Genomic DNA, 14668 nt, shown 5'->3' with positions numbered 1-14668 from the left:
GGCAGGTGGAGCTGGGACCCGCGAACGGAGCATGGAAGGTGAGAAACGACCCCGCTCTTCCCCCGGACCCTCTGCCCCACCGGGGCCCGCAGCGGCTCCATCGCCCGGGGGCTTTCAGCCGCTTCTTCATTGCTTGCTGCAAACAGATCGCAGGCTCTGGAAAAGAAATCGAATCTCGTCTAGCAATTAAACGGGAAACGAACGGGGCTTTTTGCCTCCTCTCTGTTTAATTTCAGAGATAACACAAAGCGCGTGATAAAGCCGGGGTTTAGAGCGCGCTTTATCTGCTGTTCGTGTTCTGGGGTTTAACGAATTCAAGGATGTCTCCTCTCTTTTCACCTGTAAAACGTGCCCATAATACTCAGAGCCAGCAAAAACCAATCTGGGAGTTAATATTGGGTTCCGGAATAATTACTTGTCATAGAAAAGCAGTATTTCTGGTGTTATTAACAATCCAGGCAAAGAAGCTTTGCAAAGCATCACTTTATTTCTTATTTCAAACTCAGATTCTTACTTTGACTTAGTGCTTTAAGGCTCCAGTTTAGATTCTGCTCTGTCTCAATGACTTGAGGCTTTTGGTTATTTTAAGTTAGCTGCAGATGTCTATTTAAAAATGTGTTTTCCTTTGCTGAAGGCTTTTTAACTGTTTATATGTAAATAATCAGTCATTGAATTGACCGAATCGAGAATGTTGTTGTTTGAGAAAAGTAACTAATTTGAATGAATAGGTTTGAGGGCACTTTGGCACTTAAAAATGCAACTTCGTTTTCTTGATTGAGTTGTGATCGCTGTCTTTTTGGGAGAGGAAAGTTTGTGAGGTGTGTTGGAATAGTCTGCAATTAGAAAATAACAGGGTTCACTATAACTAAGGTTATCTAAGAAGTCCTTTCTTTGGTGTTCTTATTTCTTGTGCGCTCAAAGTGAACATGGAACTGATCCTTCAGATTTTGGGTCTGTGCTTGAGGATGATGAGGATCCATTAATGTGCCTGCAGGTGTTGCTTTGGGGATGAAGTTAGTGCAACAGTTCTGTAATGTGTTACCCCTGGATATAGTAATTTCCAGGAGTGTTTCTGTGGGTCTTGGAAAAAAATCTCTGTCCCTCGAGGGGTTACATGACTGACCTGGATTATCCACGCCTAGTGTGGGGACGTTTGGTAGGGTCACAGAGCAGCAGACAGGCCCTGGCAAGAGTGCGTGTTTGAAGGAAAATTTGTCATTAACTTAATTGTACCTCTTCATGGCTGGTTTGGTTTTGTGACTACTGAAAGAACTGTCCAACTGGAGCTGTCAGCTCCAGGTTCTGGGCTGGGATCAACAGGCTGGATCAGGAGCTGGACTTGGATGATCCTAGTGGGTCTCTTCTCCGTCATGGCCCAATGTAGGTGAAGGCAAAGAACTTGTTGGGGTGGAAGAGATTGACTGTTGCATGTAGTGAAGGCACTGACTTCAGACAAGGAAACTGGCTGTTTCTACTCCATATACTCTGATGGAAAGACTAAGAGCAGATGGGATTTTCAAAGATGTCCCCTTCCCTATTCTGTTGGGCTGACAAGTGCAGCTGGCAGGAAAAAGGCAGCATTCTGGTTTCATTATGGGGAGAAACAGGTGAAATTATAATAATTGAAGATAAACCTCCCATTTCAAGATGTATCTCCCATTCTGTATTGAGGACAGAAAGGAATCGGGGTCATCAGTGATTTGAAAAATAACCATTTTAGGGGGGTTAAATTTCTGGTTAGCTGTTCCGATCAAATACCAGGATAAAGTACGAATAGTGTTGCACACTAAAATACCACAGCACTTTTTTAGCAAGATATTTGAATATTTTGGCTCCCTTTGCCTATTGACGTAGAACATGGGATGGCCAAGGATTGGTTTCGAAAGCACATGAATTTTACTTCTGCTTTGTAAATGCACATCGTGCCTCGGCTGCAGCGCACAGAGACGGGCGTTCTCTTCCCATGCACCCCAGCCACTGGAGCTCTTTGAAGCTTGGGAAGACAAACGTGTTCTGTAAGTGATTTCCTGCCTTGTGTTTTTCTGAACATTTGGTAGAAAAATGGCCTTATTGGTATAGAATTACAGGTGGAATTTACCCACATGTTCTCCAGTCGCCATGAAGGATCTGGCTTAGGATAGTCAGGAAGGAGACCTGAGGTTAAATATTAAGAGACTACTAAGGCTCTAAGAAGTTGCTGGAGACTGATGCTGTAAAGAAACCAGGTGCTGGTGAGGGGAGGTTGGAGGCTTGAAGACCAGGACACTTCTCAACCAAGAAGAGAAACATTTTATGGTGTGTCATGGTTCTTATCTCTTCCAAAGGGTTGCCTCTTCGGAATGAAACAGTTGTGTTCAACAAAATATGAATAAATCCATACACTCCATCTCAGCAGGGAGGAGATGAGGGTCTGAGGAGGCTGAGTGGGTCCTGCTCTGCTCTCATGGGGTTTGGGCAGTGCCATTCTCCAGCAAATTGTCCTGCTGCTGCCAGGGAAACCTGAGGAATCAAATGGTTTCTAAAAATATGTAGCTATCCAAGAATATATGTAAAATTTCTGGAATTCAAGCAGTTGTGTAGGGTTTCCAGATCTTTCTTCTGTGACCTCCTGGGAGCTCAGGGAATTGCAGAATTGCTGCTGAGGTTTCAACAGCAACTTGAGGCTTCAGCATGGGGCTTTGACCCCCATCACCCAAATGGAGCAACTGTGCAGGAATTCTGAATGCAATTAAAACCAAAATCAAGTGTTACAGAATAAGGGAGATTTCATTTAGTTATGCTCAGAATTACAAGTGTTTGTGTAATTTAAGCGTCTGTATTCATGGAATCACAGGATGTCTTGGGATGGAAGAGCATTAAAGCTCATCCAGTTCCATCCCCTGCCATGGGCAGGGACATTTTCCACTATCCCAGTTTGATTCAAGCCCCATCCAGTCCGGCCTTGAACACTCCCAGGGATGAGGCAGCTACGGCTTCTTTGGGCAACTTATTGTGGTGTAGAGTTAAAATCAATATTAGAGAAAATCATGTTAATTTACCCAGTATTAACTGATGTTTTCTCATCATTATTTGCTGTATAAATTAGTCCATTAGCTTCTTTTTCCTCAATTTTCCTGGCATATTAAAATGAAAATGAGAAACTAAGGGCCGTAACTATACAGTTCTGTGATCTTTCTTACATATTTCAAAATATTGATTCAATAAATACCTGAACATTTTGTCATTTAACTCTGTGACTATTTCTATGATGCAAGGCCTTTATTTTGTTGCACAAATTATCCCCCCCTCTATTCATGCAGTTTTTTTGGAGTACCTCTTCTGATACCATGCTGCCTCGCTGGAGAGTTACCAGAGCTTTATATTTTAACGTTGCAGAGACCACAAAAAAGTTCCATATGCAGAGGAGGTAAAGACAGATAATTATGGGGTAAATGTCACCCGTGGTTAACACCTCATGCCTGCTGCCTGGGTGTTTCTGTTATGTAACTGCCAGGAAGAAATTTTCCCGCTCCAGAAACTATTATTTTTTAGGTTCAAAGCTGATAAAAGATGTTATAGCATGTAAAAAATAAAGAAAGGGAAAAGGATACAGGAAAGAAAGGAGGAAGGAAGCAGGTAACTCTGTGTTAAGAATTCAGCCTCCTAACAATGAAATCTCAAGGCAGGGAGGCCTTGAGTAAAGACATAACGGGACAGCTCAGGTCTGTGCCTCCAGTTCAACTCAACAGCTGAACTCTGTGCACTGGAGTGGGCAATGGGAATACCTGCAGCTTATCTTGGCTTCAGAGCTCTGCTGAGCCCCCAGCACGCTGGGAAACCAGGCTGCACGGGTAGTCCTCTGAAAAATTTTTAAAATTCCTAGCATTTGATCCCTTTTGGAATTTCTCAGTGGGAATTAGACTTGCATTCCCATGAAAACCAAGTAGATCTTGTGAAGAAAATGGGGGTTTCCCTCTGTATTGGCGAAGGAATGTAAAAATATCTTTGTGCTTTAGAGAAATTAACTTCCTACAGAGTTACTATGGCTGCACTGTGCTCACAGAGTACTCGATGAGTAAATCACAAGCATAAAGTACTCTGTTCTATAACTTTTGAAGTTAGAAAATCATACCTAATTCCTTTTCTGGGCACAGGCCAGTGCTCAGGATATAAAGAAGCGAAGCAAGATATTAATTTGGTTTTTATTCTTTGAAATGTTTTCCTGTTCAATTTTACTTTCAGCCAAGAAAACAGGAATTTATAAGATTGTAACAACTGTATTGTGAACTGTTCTAAATATTAGACACCTCAGGCTGCTTTTCTGTCTTTTGCAGATTCACAGCCCGGGATGGATCTCAGTAACCCTCAGGAACAGCCCATAGCTGCAGGTACTGTGCTGTTCAATCCTGCTTTTCCACCCTCTCTTGACAATTTTATATTTTAATGGAGAAAAAGACATGAATTGCAGCTGGTTTAGGGTCTGGGGACACTGAATAACAGAGTCAAAAGTACAAAGAGCAGCATTAAAGGCAAAATAAAAACAGGTAAATTTTAGAGATTAAATTGATCTGGGAAGTTCAATATAGCATTGGAAAGTGAGAGTGAAGTGGGGAAAAAAGACTGTGTAGAAGGAAAGGAAATATTTTCAGGAGAAAGCTGGAAGTTTTGGTTAGGGAAGCAAGAATAATACAATTCTCTTGGTTGACTGCATTTCTGAAAATATGAAAACAAACCTCCTGAGTTGGTTTGACAAGTGTTTCACTTTCTGGTTAATCAAAAAGTCAAGCCTCTTTTCAGCTCCAATGTAATGTTTAGCTTGAGAAGGATTGGGTGTGTTGCCATCCAGCTGTCAGTAGGTTAAAGAATTTACTAGGAATTTCACAGTATTACCGTAGATTTAAAAAATTCTCCCAATGTTTGAAAGAAAAAACCCTTTTTTAATGAAATATTGATCTGAAATTTGCAGAAATACATGTCATGTGGAACTAGTTTGCATCATGGGGTTAATGGAAGAAGCTCTATTTGAAACACTCCACCAGAATAAATTCCACTACAGTTAAAATGTGTCTATTTCTGAGGAGAGAGGCTGGGATCTCCAGGATGCTGGTCTGCATGATAATGTTGATATTTAAAAATACACACATGGACTAAGCAGAGAAGTGCAAGTGGGTTCAAAGAGGCCTCGATTACATGTGCTTGAGCAGTTTTCTGGCCTGAGGCCAGGATGATTAATTTTTTGCCCAAAAGAACAAAGTGGAGCTGTGATTCCTTTGCCTTGCTCCAAGGAGCTCCATCCCTGCTCACAGCAGTTGTCAGAGCACCTATGATAGAGTTAGATATACTGGATTTTATTCCTGCTGTCATTTACAGCAACCTCCAGAATATTTAGACCTGAGAAAAAGCTCAAAAAGGTGTATGTGAGGGTTTGTGTAGGATTTTGAGAAGTAAAATCATTCCCCAAAGTACAACCAGTGCATCTGTAGAAATAACATTGTGGGTACTGTCAGCAGTGCTGGGAGTGTGCAGGTGCTTTCTTTGAGGGAATCACCTGGAAATCTTCTTGGAGAATAAACAGTTAATCATTTTTTTGCCCTTTTTTTTATTTTTTCCAGAAGAACATGAGGATTTGACAGACTGTAATCTGAACAAATCCCAGGAAATGGAAAGCATGGATAATGTGGAAGATATGAAGGAACACAATCAGTCTAATGAAGAAGCAGGAGGTAAAGTAGAGTTGGATAAATAATGGTTGTATTTTGTCTTTTTATTAATCTGATTATGCTATGAGAGTATGCCTTTAAAAGGAAAAGCAATACAATTAATTTGGAGCATTTCAACATACTCTAAAGAGGAGCAACACTTTTCCATCAGGGACCCTCACGTGCATTTTACCAAGGTCAGTTTTACAAGATCTATGAAATATGGATGGGGAGATAAAAGAGCAAGTGCATCTGGTGAGCCTTCAATGTGTGTGGTAACAAATTCCTAAGAGCAGTTTGCATAGGCAAATCCTGTGTTAGGACTGCAATTTTTATTAATGCTGCAAAGTACTTTCATACCTAAAAAATAACTTGATAATTTATTCATTTTTTTGGAAGAAAGAACAGGGTTCCTCAAATTCACAGGACCACTCAGACCTGTAAAATTTAAAGCTGTAGCAGCAATGCTGTGCTTTAAACTGTGAGTGAAAGGGAGGTTGGTCAGTTTTCCATGTTTATTGTTGAAGAAAATACTCTTCCTACAGGTCTGAGAGAAAACATACAGATTAATTAAAATAGCAAACTAATCTGTACTGTCTTTAAAAACCAGCAAACTCTCTTCATTTATAGACAGATGGTAGCAGCAGCAGCTCCTGAAACATGGCAATCTTACAGCCCTTGGAGGTCAGGGGTTTACATGTGTCTGTGACATAGATGTCGAGCTTCTTCCGTGCTGTAGCAGCTCCTAAACTGAAATCTCAGCATTAACAACAGCTCCTGCCCATGATCTGAGAGAGTTCATCTGTGCCAGGGCCTCAGCCACAACCAGTGAGCAGCGTGCCTGCTGGAGGATGTGGGGCACGTGTCCTGGGGACAGCACACATGGTGTTACCAGTTTCACAGGGCCTTTCTGTGCCACGGGTCCATGGCAGTGCAGCAGCACCAAGGGAAATTACAGCTGTGGCTTTGGGTTGGAGTTTGAGGTAGAGTTCGTATCACATGAATCAAGTAAATCACTAAAGAATTTTGTGTTTTGGCTGTGCAAGTAGCTTTGGTTGTTCTCTCTAACCTTAATGTGATTATTTTGCAGAGGTTATACTTTTGCATTATTCAAGACCAAATGTTTTTATTGGTTAACAAATTGCAAGCAAACATGAAACACTCAAGGGAGTGGTGAGATGAATCTCACTCAAGGATCTACGGTGCCAGTATCTGGAACTCTGCTGGTGTCTGGTCTTTCTGGACAATTTATAGAGAGACATCACACAGGTTTTCTGACCAAATTTGGGTGTCTGGATTAGGATGAAAAGCCTCGTGTCCCCAGAGCAGCTGCTGCTTAGCAGGAGTCTGCAGTTGAGATTAGCTCATTATAAATATCTGCAATATAGAGCCTGCCTTGGGCAGGTGAGTTCTGCTCTGCTTACCCTAAATACAGAAGTTTAATAGAATAGACAGAATATGGAGGACTTGAGCATTTTCTACATCCAAGGCAGCTGATCTCTCAGATCCCACAGGACATAAAATATTCACAGCCATGCTCCAGCTGTTTGTCCACCCCTTGCACTAATTCCACTCTCACTAGCTCACTTCTCCCTGTGCTTTCCCAGTGTCCCAGCCCTTCACTCCTCCTGCTCACTCAGCTGTGGGTGCAGGAAGCCAGGACAGGGTTTCTTTAACAAACCCCTCAGTACTGACCACCTGAGAGGAGTTCCCACCTTCCCATTCCAGGAGCCATGTCCATACTGCTCATATGCAGCATCCAGGAATGAAGCAAGTCCTTTTCCTGTTCTCTGCCCTGTGCCTGCAGTACAGATTCTCACCCTCTTTTCCATACATTTAAGTCAGGAACAACTTGTACACGTGAGAGACTCTGTCAGTGCTGCTCTTACCATTCATTTTTTATGTTGCTGCTGATCTCTAAAAGTCTCTTTACCATTTGTTCTGGAATGCAAACACTGAAAATTTACATCTCAAAGACAATGCTATAAATATCAATAAAACATCATTCCCCTCCAGCAGCCTCCCTTACCATTAAAGCTCATTCATTATAAAGTGAGTATGAACCTTCAGTACCACAGTGCCCCATTCCTTGCTTCTCACTGTAGGAATAAAGCCATGACTGCAAGGAGAAAGCTGCTTTAAATGTACAAAAAGGATACCTCCAGCATCTCCGTGTAAAATGGCACAAAATAAAATATACATTGTGTTTGCTTCAGTGCTTCACACCCTGTTCTCTGCAGTCATTCTGATACCGGAACCACAATAAATCTTAAATATTTAAGCATGCTGTGCTAGTACTCCAGGCCATGCAATGATCAGTAGGTGCACTTAAATTTCCTTCCAACAACACCAGTTCAGTTGTTGTTGGAGACTGAAATTCACAAATAATCTCAGCTTTCATGTCATGGCCTCTATAAAATAGCAGCAGCTCTGTTAGTCCCTGAGCAGACCTTGTGGGTCAGTAACTACTGTCTGACTTCTATAAATGAAACCACATTCTGACAGTGCTGTCCTGGTGGGAGGATTATCATTTGGGGATCACTAACCCTGGTAAAAATGAATATATAATGTTCTCCAGGATCATAGACTAGAAATACCATCGGTATTGGTGATGCCTTTTGGGAAAAGGCTTTTTTGTCCTGCCTGCACCTGAAAAACCTATTGGTTAATAAAAAATTCAAAAACTCCATTTCTTTATTTGGCACATTGATACATTCACTAATCCCCTCATTTTATACCGAATTTAAATAGAAATAATGAAAAATGTTTATGTGGTTCTCATGAATGTTAATCATGTTTGTGAGTGAGCAATTCCACTCCAGCACCTTCCCAATTCATCGCTGATGACAGCCTGCGACACAGAAACCTCTCCTTTTTCTCTCCTGAACCCCCGCGTGATCCGTGCCCCCGGGCTTTGTTCCATCTGCTGAAGGCCATCATGGGAACATGAGGCCACTGACTCATGGAGAGAGATCAGGCCTTCGATAACCTGCTTTCCACTGCTTTAGTATGTCTGTAACATGTTTTTCTACAGCACGATTATGTCTGGTTTTTCCATGTCTTGTCAGTCATCCGTAGTGAGTAGGAATCTCCCAGTTTCTGGGACTACATGTTTTTGTGACTCTTGCATTATTCATGAGTGACACTGTGAGTATGTTGTGGGGAATTATTCTGAGGCTTTGAGCAGAAGCTGGACCTGCTTAAATCTAGATGTTGTCTGACTTGATTTGGTGGAGCATTTTATGCTAAAAGTGCTGCTGGGATCCTTTTAAAAGCTGACATACAGTTCATAAAAGCACTACATTAATGTATAGGGCTGAAACACCATCACTGGGCCTCATTTGGTATCAAAAAAATTCCACTTTTCCAGCAAACGGTTCCATATTTGTACTTCTCTGAGCCTGTGCAAACACACCAGCTTTGGTGTTTTTCCTGATACAGGTGAGATGCCATTCTATGGAAACATCTCAACTTGTCCCATTCCACCCCCCTGTTAAACAGGCTCCCGTGATGATCAGCGCTAAGTATTGGGCAAACAATTAGGCAGCAGGCTATAGTAAAATGGTAATTAAAAGCTTGATGGGGAAGAAGGAAAAAAAAGAAACAAACCCCCCTTTTCTTGCCTCAAGGGACTGGAAGCTGCACGCTGTGGTGCACATGGTGTATGCTTGCCTGCAACCATAAAAATACACCGTTCCCATGGTGCTTCCTGTGTCTAGTCTGAAAAGAGACAAGCAGTGAGAGCAGGGGGGAAGCGCTTGATTTCCCCTGTTACTTTATGTGCCCCCAACACTGTTACCTTTGGTGACCAAAGTTGACACATCTTTAATTTAAAAATTAAATTAAAAAAGCCGCGTTCTTTCCTCTGGGAGTCGCAGTCAAGCACGAATGTTTAATTATGTCTTAATTCTCTTAGCTGTTGAGGCAGACAACTTTTGGGGTGTTATGAATGTCAGCGAGCTTTCATGGTTGTGAGCTAAAAAGAGATAAAAGCCACATTTGTGGTTTATGGATGTTAATTGCTGCTGCACTGAGGTGTGTGAGGGGGGCGGTTGAAAGGCTGGAGTGAGGCAGGAGAGGTGACAGAGCCTCGCTGGGGCGCTCAGCGAGGTTCCAGCGGTGCTGCAAGAACACGCACTTATCTGCCTGGAAAGGAAGTGCCGTTTTTTATCAGAATATTACATCTCCCAAGCCCAGCTCGAGCCCCGGCGCTCATGGGACTTGGGGTTATCTCGCAACATCAGCAGAAGTTCACTGCAAGGGGATTTCTGTAGTGTTAAACAAAACAAGGAGCCTGCGCTGAACGGGTCAGGCTTCTCTGGGGGCTCTACTAGGACTGAAAGCCGCGTTTTCCTTATCAACAAACGATCCTCTTGACTTTGTTTGAACTCTTCAGACTGTGCCGTCAGCGGCAGGAATGCTGCCAGGCACGCTCGGTGACATCAACGGGGCGGTGGTGTCACCCAGCCTGTAAATGATTGATATCAGCTGGACTATCCCGAGCACTCAGCACTGACACAGACACTCGGATATTCTGATTGCCTGGTGATAATCAGAAAGTGCAGCTATTTCTCATTCTAATTAACCCATTATAGTGATTAGAAAATAGAATTTACTTTTGAGATATCCTGACTCCCAGTGGAAGCTCTCAGACAGAACAAGGGCTGGATGCAGTCATTCAATAGATGATGGACTTCATTCCATAACTTTTAAAGCTTTTTTTTTTTTTTTTTTTTTTTTTTTTTTTTTTTTTTTCCCCACTTGTTCTGTAATGTGTATCTTGGATCCATACAAAATAATTCGCTGAAATTACAGGTGAGAGAAATATTTATTCTCTTAGCATCGAAATTAAATCTAGTACAAGACAGATAAGTTGTGATCCCTCCTCACTCCCTCCAGCAGAAAATAAGTGATGCAGAAAATGGCCCCGGGAACTCAAATCACATGTTGTTGTAGGAAATAATCCATTTTTGGAAATACAGATTGGGGAAAAGGAAATCAGTTAATGGGGATGAGTCACATTTTGCCCCCAAACCAGGTTGTTCATTTGGCACAAAATGGGAGTTGAAGGGACAGGTTCACTGTTTGCGCAGCAGGAAAAATATCAGGAAAGGGAAACAGATCCACAGAAGTCAAAACTTTGCTAAAATATATACAAATAGTTCCCTGAGCATTGGATTGATGGCTCTTGTGTCTCGTTTGCTGACTGACTTTTAACTGAACTATGCAGAGTTTTCACCGGATGCTCGGTGCCTCTTTCACCTGGGGCTCCCCGGGCCGGCGTTGCCGTGTCCTCGGCGCCGTCTCCCATCACACTGCATTCGCTCCAGTTCTTATTCCGGCTTTAGTTCCTTCTCCTGCTTTGCAGGAACATTAGAAACTACGCAAATTCGGAGCTCGACTCGCTGTACTCCCGTGGAGCAGCGTGTGGCTGCGCTCACCTGCCGTGAGTGCCAGCAGCGCTCCTCTCCTGCCTCTCCTGGTGCAGGAGCTCCACCTCCAGGAGCGGCTCCGGGAGCTGCAGGTGCTCCCGGGCGGGCGCTAGGAGTAATCCCAGTCTGCCAGAGAGGGTTGGATTTGTTGTGCAGGTCCGAATCGCTGAGTCCTGGGAGCGTTTAGACTGGGAGCGAGCTGTAAAATCAGTGTTATTAAGGGAACACACAGCTGATGCACTCGCTCCTCTAGAAGACTATGCTAAAAGCAAACTGCAAATATTTGATTAAAGAACCTCAAATGGGAGTCAACACAGGTGTAATCCAAAATTCAAGTCAAGATTATTTACAGCTGGATTTTTTTATGGTTCAGTCAAATCAGTGCGTTGTTCAAAGTGTTCATCTGAACCAAGGTCCTGCCTTTAGCCTATATATGTTAAAATCCCTCAGGTATTTATCACGGATTTTCCCGTTCTTCATATTGTTTTACCTTATCTTCTCTCAGTATTCAATTTTTCTTACAAGGATATATTGCATAGTCAGGAAAGGTCCTGGGAGATGAATTTACAAAGATTAAACAAAATTATACTTCGAATTTCTCAGGTTTGAAGTTCATTTGAAGCACAGTTGACCAGAGTCGACTGTGCCTGAGTGGTCACATTAGTGATTGGTCCCTTGATATAAGTAATGCCAGTGATTATCTGAATTTAACATGTGGCCTTTCTCAGTCTGACTGTTGGGTCCAGATGTTCTCTGATTAACTGTCTCATTGAAGTCTGATTTAACGGTTGTGATTGTATCTGCCTTGCTGGACTTCAGGAATTGTAATTTTAGAAATGTTTTCTCTGGGTGATGGTATCTTAACGGCAAAGGAAGGGAAGAGCTCGAGCAGTTTCATCTTTTTCTGTGTTTCTTTGTAAGAGGGAGACTTTAAAGATATTCAAATCTGAAAGGATAACATTAACAGGTGTCAAAATTAAAGCAAATTTCATCTGGCACAGGTGTTGGAAAACCTGGGCCCTGCAGGCCTAAGGATGTGGGGTGGCATTCCCCCGTGTTCCCCTCCAGTGCTGGGGGTGTAGAAAGTTGAGTAAAAATGGCAAATTATTGCCACTTTTTCAAATTAAACAACCAAAATAGGACCCCACAGTAGTTTCAGCATACACTAGCCATAATTTCTCAGCCCCTAGTCCAATCTGTCCCAGGGAAGGTCATTCTGCTTGCCCAAATTCTGTTTGTAGTTTCAGTTAAGAGCATTTAAATGCAGTTAAATGAAGTTAAATTCCATTTACTTCTCTAAACCCAGCACTGGACAGTGTTGCTGTGCACTTTGTTCTGTTTTACTCCAGCTTTGGGAATGCTCAGTTTTGGGGAACATTTCTCCTCTACCTCTATTTCCGTTAGTACAACTTCAACATAATTTGGATACCTTTTGAGTGAAAATCCTAGAAAAACACTAGAGTATGATTAGGCAGAAAATTATAACAGAGGGGAAATACTGTGTATGAAATCATAGATTTCCACAGGAATATTAATGTTTATAAGAAAAATCATTGTTTTGAGTAAGATGCTTGAAGAACCAGTGACATAATTCAAGTTTCCTGACTCACATGAGCTGGGAAATGACGTGTGTTGTTTGGTTGGTGTTATTTTGCAATTAATTGAACAACCAGATAAATTACACTATGCTTTAATGATAGAGAGGCACTGGTATTAATGAAGTAGAAAATACACATCTGAGCACTTGGAAAATGATGCCTGGCTGATTTTTTTATTTTCCTTCCAATTCTCAGTGCTGCATTTCAATTTGATTTGTTTCTATTTTTGTTTCAAGTCACAATAAAACCAAGGAGACTCATTACTGTTGAGCCTGCACTCCACAAAGGGGAATGATGAAAGTTTCTCTCCTATATTTAGAAGTGAAATTTCCACCAGGTGCATTCTGCACTGGATCATTTAGGAATTACCACTCATGTCTGATTTATAAAGTATCTAATCAAAATAAGGACTAGGTTTTTGGTATAAAAATGACTATTGAACAACAGTACTAAGGAAGTACTAAAAGGCACAAAGATAAAATAAAACCAAAGCAAATATGTCCAAGTAATGTTTGGGACTTTTTGTGCAGAAGTTTCTGCTTTGGCCCACAGTGACACAAAAAGGGACCCAAGGAATGGGACAGGCCAGTGTCAGCACCCTGCAAGGGCATTTCTTGTCACCATGTCCTGGTTGGGTTGTTGTCTCTGCTGTCTGGCTGGAAGTTAATTCTGCTCTGAGGTGATTGCTCTTTCCTTGTTGGCAAACAATGATCTCATAAAAGCTGCTGGGAAAAAGGGAGCCCAGGCTGGAGTCAGTGGGAAAACAAACCAGGGTGGGCCAGAAAGGCTTGAAATCCTTTCCCAGCCCTAGATTGATATCTGCAGTGGAGTAGAAGAAAAAACATGGAGAAAAGTTGTCTTAATTCTGATAGTGTTGCCTCATAAAAAACCCCAAAAAACAACTAAAACCAAAAAACCCATGTTGTTATTTGTGACTTCACGTTTTATAATTCCCTGTTAGTCAAATTCTCAGCATATACATGTATTTGTTTTCTTGTTGTTGTTTGAGAAAAAAACCCTAGGTATAGCATTGTTTACTTTAATTATTTTCCCCTGGTTTGTAATTTTTATGGGATGATACTTCTCTCTTTATTCACTAAGGAATATGGAAAATTTTTATTGATGACTTATCTTTGCCCCCGGTGTGTTGATTCCACTGCTGAGGTGTTTCTCACAAACATGCAGGATTCTGCTTTGAATTTGGAAACTCCGCTGACTTTTTCAGCTTCACCACGCTCTGTCTGAGGCTGGGTTAGGTACAGGAGTCTGGTTCTGGGAGGGGAACAGCTCTGGCATGTGTCTGTAGGGTTTTGTGGGGATAACGGTGATGAATCATCAGTTAATACCTGTCAAACCCAGGTAGTCACAAGAACCCTTCAATATGCCCCATATCGACTCCCTTCTTGTTCCTCGGCATCTGAATCCCATTAACAGCTGTCAAAACCTGGTAAACTATTTATATGCTTTCACAATTTGTTTAATTGGATAGTTAGGAAATGGCATACAAGAAAAGCTTTCCTTTTTCCTTTTTTTTTCCTTTAGTCTGGCTGAACATCTGTAGCATTAGGGGCTCATTATCTCTGAATTTGCACAGCAAATCAGCAGCATCATTAAAATGCCACATTAAGATGATTAAGTTTCTTTGTTACCCAGTTGACTTTTTGCATGTGCTGAGGATTTCACGATTATGACCCCACTCCTTGTAAAACACTTGAGCTACATCACCCTTTCCTGCCGTTGTCTTTAATGGCTTCTGGGTTTTATTCCTCGTGCTTTTCTGATCGCTCCTGGTAAACTTTGCTTAACAACAGGACAAAACTTACGTTCTCTTCTCTGTATTTGACGCCAGAGTCACAGATTAAATGGAAAATTTGGGGGGGTTTCCTTCTGAAACTTCCTCCTAGAGAAAACAGCTAAGATTCAAAACCCCTCCAACTTGCCCTAATTATTTGGCTCTCTG

General features: G+C 41.9%; 1 protein-coding gene across 4 annotated transcripts in view; it reads left to right on the top strand.

The window, feature by feature from the left end:
* The window catches only part of IKZF3 (IKAROS family zinc finger 3), a 34115-nt gene continuing 19447 nt past the window's right edge, over window positions 1-14668 (top strand). For 3 of the 4 annotated variants that reach the window (XM_066336995.1, XM_066336994.1, XM_066336993.1), the window contains exons 1-3: window positions 1928-2015; window positions 4314-4367; window positions 5592-5702. In XM_066336995.1, the coding sequence (XP_066193092.1) occupies window positions 1964-2015; window positions 4314-4367; window positions 5592-5702 (217 nt within the window). In that variant the 5' untranslated portion in view covers window positions 1928-1963. Of the gene's footprint in view, window positions 39-1927; window positions 2016-4313; window positions 4368-5591; window positions 5703-14668 lie in introns of those variants that run through there. The other variant, XM_066336996.1, reaches the window with a different exon arrangement.

Source organism: Sylvia atricapilla, chromosome 27 (assembly GCF_009819655.1).
Source record: "Sylvia atricapilla isolate bSylAtr1 chromosome 27, bSylAtr1.pri, whole genome shotgun sequence".
Lineage (NCBI taxonomy): Eukaryota > Metazoa > Chordata > Aves > Passeriformes > Sylviidae > Sylvia > Sylvia atricapilla.
Note: the sequence above shows the minus strand (reverse complement) of the source record. Positions and strands in the feature narration are given on the sequence as shown.